Source organism: Phoenix dactylifera, chromosome 11 (assembly GCF_009389715.1).
Source record: "Phoenix dactylifera cultivar Barhee BC4 chromosome 11, palm_55x_up_171113_PBpolish2nd_filt_p, whole genome shotgun sequence".
NCBI lineage: Eukaryota > Viridiplantae > Streptophyta > Magnoliopsida > Arecales > Arecaceae > Phoenix > Phoenix dactylifera.
The window spans coordinates 14,833,916-14,839,915 of record NC_052402.1 but is presented as its reverse complement, the minus strand read 5'-3'; the positions used below and the strand labels follow the sequence as shown (position 1 = coordinate 14,839,915).

The 6,000-nt window shown below is 39.9% G+C and overlaps 1 protein-coding gene across 1 annotated transcript; it reads right to left on the bottom strand.

Moving 5' to 3' along the window:
- Positions 1-2,389: 2,389 nt before the first annotated feature.
- Positions 2,390-5,648, bottom strand: LOC103721239 (protein TPX2-like). The gene is made up of 7 exons (XM_039131723.1): positions 5,608-5,648; positions 5,393-5,473; positions 4,742-4,861; positions 4,570-4,668; positions 4,389-4,448; positions 4,193-4,287; positions 2,390-2,798 (listed from the first exon to the last, which is right to left on the bottom strand). Exons 1-7 carry the CDS (start codon positions 5,638-5,640, stop codon positions 2,672-2,674), a joined length of 615 nt encoding a protein of 204 aa, XP_038987651.1. The 5' UTR covers positions 5,641-5,648; the 3' UTR covers positions 2,390-2,671.
- Between the last annotated feature and the right edge of the window lie 352 nt (positions 5,649-6,000).

Sequence of the window (6,000 nt, the reverse complement as noted above, 5' to 3'; positions counted from 1 at the left end):
GAGAGGGAGAGGAGAGGTGGGAGCAGCGAGGTGATCGTATGGACGTTTAATATATATATATATATATATATATATATATATAATAAGGGATGGGGGTGGGGTTGGGGAAAGAAGAAGATTGGAGTGAATGATTGATGGATGGAGGTGTTGAGGAGAGAGGAGGGAGCATGCACGTGCAGTGGAGGAGAATAGATGGGTTTTGGCCGGTTTAGTTTGGGGAGGAGACAAGAGGCCGGCAAAGGAAGGAAGGAGGAGAGGCATGGGACCGCGGCCAAGCGGGAGGCCCCACCGTCCTCGCCCGGCCCGATTCCCCACCGCCCTCTCTTCTCTCACATCGTTTTCATTTCCCTTTCCGGCCACATTCACTTCGCCTTTAGTTTCTCCTCAACTCCGCGTTTACATTCTCTCTCTCTCTCTCTCTCGCATGCACGCGCATCGACCCAATCAGAAGTCACGGATTCCCTGCTTCCCTCGTTGTAGAGATTTTCATACAAAAAGGATACATGGGAGGTGATGGGTAATTAAAGGGGATGGTTAATTTTTTAAAAAACTTCTTGCAGATAGTGTGCTGCAAATAGGTCAGATTGACCATCCGACCTAACCCAATCCGCTTAGACCTGATCTGACTCATTTTGGAAGACTAATTATGGGGTCGGGTCGGGTACTAAAGTTGGTCACGTTCCATTTTCTAGGTCGGATCTGGGTTTATTGAATTCAGACCTGATCTGACCCATTTGAAATTTAAATAATTTTGAATTTTCAATGCTATGACCCAACCCGACCCGACCCGACCCGAATTTGTAAAATTATTTGAGCCCACGGGCCACAGACTGTGAAGATGCAAACAAGTTCTGAAGCGATGGATGAGTTGACCCGAACCGATCCTGACTTAGACCCGAATCGAATCCGAATTTTTTGGGTTGGGTCCGGGTTATACATGGATCCAACCCGACCCGAATGGCCCGTTGGGTCAAAAATCGTAGCTGTGGACCCAACCCGATCCAATCTCTACTGGGTTGGATCTGGTTCAAAATTATGTTCCAAAAAGGAACCGAGTTGGGTCGAGGTCACTCATGACTCGACCCAACCCGACCCATTTGCACCCCAACCTATTGGTGATCTTCGAATCGATGATATGGAATTCATCCCTCAGCATCTATCAGCCCGCAAGGCAGCAACACATTGGAGGATTCGTTTGATTTTGGTCTGACCATTTAAATTAGAGAAGAAATATGTGGGAGAAGATGATTGAGAATCTTAATGCATTAGTGGCCATACCTTAATGGAGAGATTCAAAATCTATTTGCAGCCACGAGATCCCGAATTTTCTGGTTGTGCTGTAACATATTGAAATTGTGTTGTAACTGTCCAAGCTTGCATTGTAACCACTTTAAAATATGGCCTAATTGCTTAGGGCCTTTATGGTAATCTTCAACTGTTGGGTTAGACCACACGAAGCTGGTTTAAAGTACAGTCAAATAGTCAATTGGCTTCAGCTTGGTTACTTATGCTGGTTAATTTTGTAGAAATTAATTAGGATTTGCTTATGCTGGTTTTATGAAAGAGGTTACTGGTCATTTAATTCTTCATTCTGGATGTGGCCATCAGCAGGCAGCAAATAAATATCATTAAACTTTTTTGAACCTTACATATGGCTTGATATACGCGATGAAAGCGACGATCGAGGATGGATATCAAAGTATGATTTTGGACTTGCATCTAAGCTTAATATGAGTTGGCAAAATAATATATGCAGACATCTTTTGAGGTTAGACAAAGGTACTAATTCAGGATCTTCTTGATAAATGATAATTCCCTTTCGAAGAAGGTCTATTTTTTGGGTCCCTCCTTTTATCGGTGACCCTCTCATGGAGTTTTAGGACATCAAAAAAAAAAAAAAAGGAATCTAATAATAAAATTATTAGCCCGCGTATTCAGAGTCTAGGCATCATTTTTGATGATTTTCTTATTTATAATATAATAGTTCTAGACACTATCCAAAAAGATTAGCCGAGAAATATTATCTGGATTCCTTTGTCTTGTATAAGTATCCAAAATCTATCTAGTATATAACTTATATATATGAAACTAAATACGTGCTTGTACAAATACTCCAACACTCTCCTAGTTTGAGCCCTAGTATTTTTATAAGACTAAGGGTCCAAATTTAATCACAAAAATCGTGATCGATTCATGATCAGCCCCAAAAAGATGTACCGCAGCATTCCTTAGTCCACATAGATCGTAGGCTATGTCCCTTTTGATATCATTCGTGACAAGATAAGACTTTACCTAAAAAACTAACTGAAAGGTGCTATTTAGATTTTTCGATCTTGTATAAGTACCCAAGATCTATTCAGTAATATTGGACTAGACATGCACCTGCATGGGCCTCACAAATAATTTTATTTACCATTCCAAGGAAAAAAAGAAAAGTACATTCCACCAGCTTCTCAAATTTACAAAAAGTGTCATGGCATAAAAAAAAGCCCTTATTAAAATTTTTATGATAATTTTACAAACAAATGACTCGCAGATGATTTGGCCTAAAATGGCCGGCCATTTTCTCATCACTCCACCATGAAAAAACAAAACTATGTAACAGTCGTGCACAACAATTTAAGCGTACGTAACAAAAGGGCCTAGCTTGAATGGCAGCTTTCCTAGATGACTATTTGACAGCCTTCATATTTTGGTTAATATGCTGATGAATTTTGTATGGCTCGCCACCACTGCAAAGTTTTTGTTTCAAGAAATGAAAACTTGGCTCTCTTGGAACTGTCAGAGGTCTTCTTGACCTGTCAAATGCAAATAACAGAACATAGGTAGGGAGCATGTATGCTTTTTTTTTTTAATTTAAGATATCGTCATTGATCAAAGTAAGATGGGTACACTTTAATTTTTATTAGATGCAAATCCAGCACAGCATCCCAAAAGGCTACGACTATTAACGACATCCAAGAAGTACTTTCGGATAGATTGATGATCTAAACTTTAAAGAAGAGATCTATGTATAAAAATAAAAAATCCTTGACATTTCTGATATTGAAAGCCTCTGACAATGGAAAACAGGTTTCTGATCACCAAAAAAATGGGCGAAAAACAGGTTAAAGTGTGAGGGAAACGCTCCCCGTGATTGAAAAAATCAAGAAGAAAGAAGATTGACATAATGTCTTTCTCAGACACCAACCTCCCACACACCAACCTTGATGGCTAGTGCTTCTTTCAGTGTATTATCTATAGGTTGGGGATCGGCAAATCTAGCCCAAAAGACTCCTAAGCCATCAATGTGTCAAGCTAGGATGGATTGAATTTACCCCAACAAAAATTTGTCCACTTTTCAGGCTTGTCCTTTCCATCCAAGGGACGTATCTATTGTGCTTATTGAGTCGATCGATGGTCATGATGAAGTTGGACCATCTGAAGAGTTTAAATGGAGGGAAGAGTCTGAGTTACCATGCTATAGAACAACATAAATAAACATTATGACTCCAAAGATATTACTTCGTTAAAACATAAATTCATATGACAGTTAACCATAGGGAATTCATGTGGTTTTGAAACCTCTAAAAACCATGACTGAGATATCGTTTGCTACTCCCTAGCTTATCTCAGGTTACTAGGGAGATCTTCAGATATTGCTTAGAAAGAAGACTGCCCTTCTAGGTCACATCTTCGAGAAGATATTGCTCATCGAGAAGACTGCCCTTCCAAACCAATTTTATCCCCACCCCCACCATGTGTCAAGATGAATTAATATAGACCGGGGGAAAATGAGAAAACTCAGTTGTAAAGATGCAGCCTTTGACGAAAAATCTTGTTTGAGGTTTGTTGGATAAGCTTACAATTATCCTCCGATGGCCAGTTATGGAACCTCTAAAGTTCTCATGATTATTGACCGTCAATCATGGTGTGTGGGGCTAAAATTGTGTTTTGGCATTATAAGTACATTTAAGTTCATCCGTTGCTTTCTTTGGAATGCTTTTATATAGCCCCTAGTTGAGTTCAGAAATATCTCCTGCACATTCTTATATCAAAACTCATTTCTATTTTAATAGCCTCTTTGTGATTGTGGTGGTCATTATTTATGTTTCATCTTCTTTGCCACCAATTTGGAAAGGATGGGCTATAAAATGGGAGCGTCATCAGTGAACGGATTCGTTATTACATTTCTATTCAAATTTTGCATTACCGTTGTGGAAGGAATGGTCTGTCAAATATCGGCATCAGTTGCGCTTTTGGAACCATCTCTTTTCTTATAATCCTTATCTCCTCTTCTTCTATAACCTGCATATTATTAATTGTATGAGTGATCTACTATGTCAGTGCTGTTATTGACACTTCCATATAGTATATAATGATGAGAACCAGTATCATAATATAAACACCTTTAGGAGCTTCTCTTCAAATCTCCGAAGGATCTCCAAGGAATAGTTTTTGCTTGAGACCTGCATGAACTTTAGGCTTAATGCTGATAGGATTCGATGCTAAATCTTACGTTGGTCAGCATTGGCGTGCTCATGAAATATCAGAGAGAAATAGATGATTTCAGAGCCATCAGAGGCTTACCAGGTTATTGAATCCAGCACGCCTAGCCGCTCTTTGCTCGGTGTGTAGCTTAATATTTAGTGGCTTTGTCTGCTCCTTTACGGGTGGTCTTGGTAAATTCTGTTGATTAAAATGTCATTATTCGCTATAAAAAAATAGAAAAGAATTTAGGTGATGTGGCTTGTGAGATTACCTGAGGTTTATCAGTAGTCAGCGGCAAACCTTGCGCAATAGGAATCCGTTGTTTGGCCTTCTCGGCAACCAAATCTTGCACTCTCTTCGTAAATGCTTGCTCTTTTATTTGTCCTCGTTGCTGTCAGAAAAGTTAAAGGCAAGATACATATGTTTACCTTTTCCTGTAGTGAATATAAAGCTTAATTAAAAGAATCAAGTGCTCTAGCTCTCTCTCTCTCTCTCTCTCTCTCTCTCTCTCTCTCTCTCTCTCTCTCTCTAAAGGCGAGAAAAAAAAAGATAAACGCTTAAAAGAATTAAGTGGTCCATAAGTACTTTCTTCGCAAACCAGAAAAAAATAATGTGCTGCTAAGTATCATTAACTATTGGTCGAGCAATTTGAAGTTACAACGTCATTTCGATGACCTTTCTCTAATAGCATATTTCCACCGTGCAGTGCAAAGATTCTTTTATGACTTCTATGACATTGGTCTGTGTACTGTGTACAAGTCAGCTTAGGCTATCAACTAGATGACCATGAATAGTACGGGAGGACAGGTGAACTTTGCATGGAAAAGTGGCTTGGATTTAATTAGCAACTTTAAGTGCTTTAGTGGTGATTTGATACAAGAGCTGCACCCAACGGGTGACTCATTGTAGCTAACAGTAGTACCTCGGTATGGAGTCTAAAGGGCTGAAGCTGGCCACTTTTGACCCCCCGTTTTGTGTTTGAGCTGGGTGTGGTCTTTGGAGTCTTGAAGAATTTAAAAAGAAAAAAGAAAATAGAAGTTAGATCAGAAGGCAGAAAAACTCTAAATGCTTAGTTGGGAGTAGCAGCAGCAGTAGCAGTGTTTCTGGAGCCAAAGGAGTAACGAAATGCTTCTCAACCTTTGGGGGCGAAAGCTTGCCGGGGTCCTCCATTTTGGGGTGCTGAGGGATCCTGCATGCACAAGACTACTTATTGACCTCCAAAAGAAGGTGGTTAAGGGAGTAGTTTTCAGTTCCGTTGCGATTTCACTAGCCTTTTCGTGTTCCTTCAAGACCTCATTCATTGATCCAGCTTTCTAAATCAATTTGGTCCGAGTCATACCAAACTTTGATACAATCTCCCACCTGGTAAGCATTCCCAACAAACCCCTCCCTTTAAGTTGAGACTGAATTTTTCCTCTCAGAGAGCACACAAGGCTCAATGACAGATTAACGACTACGCGGTCATTAAACAAGTTTGTTATGGTGGGGGTTAGTCCCCTTGTTCCATCATATGTTGCTACCTCTAGAAGA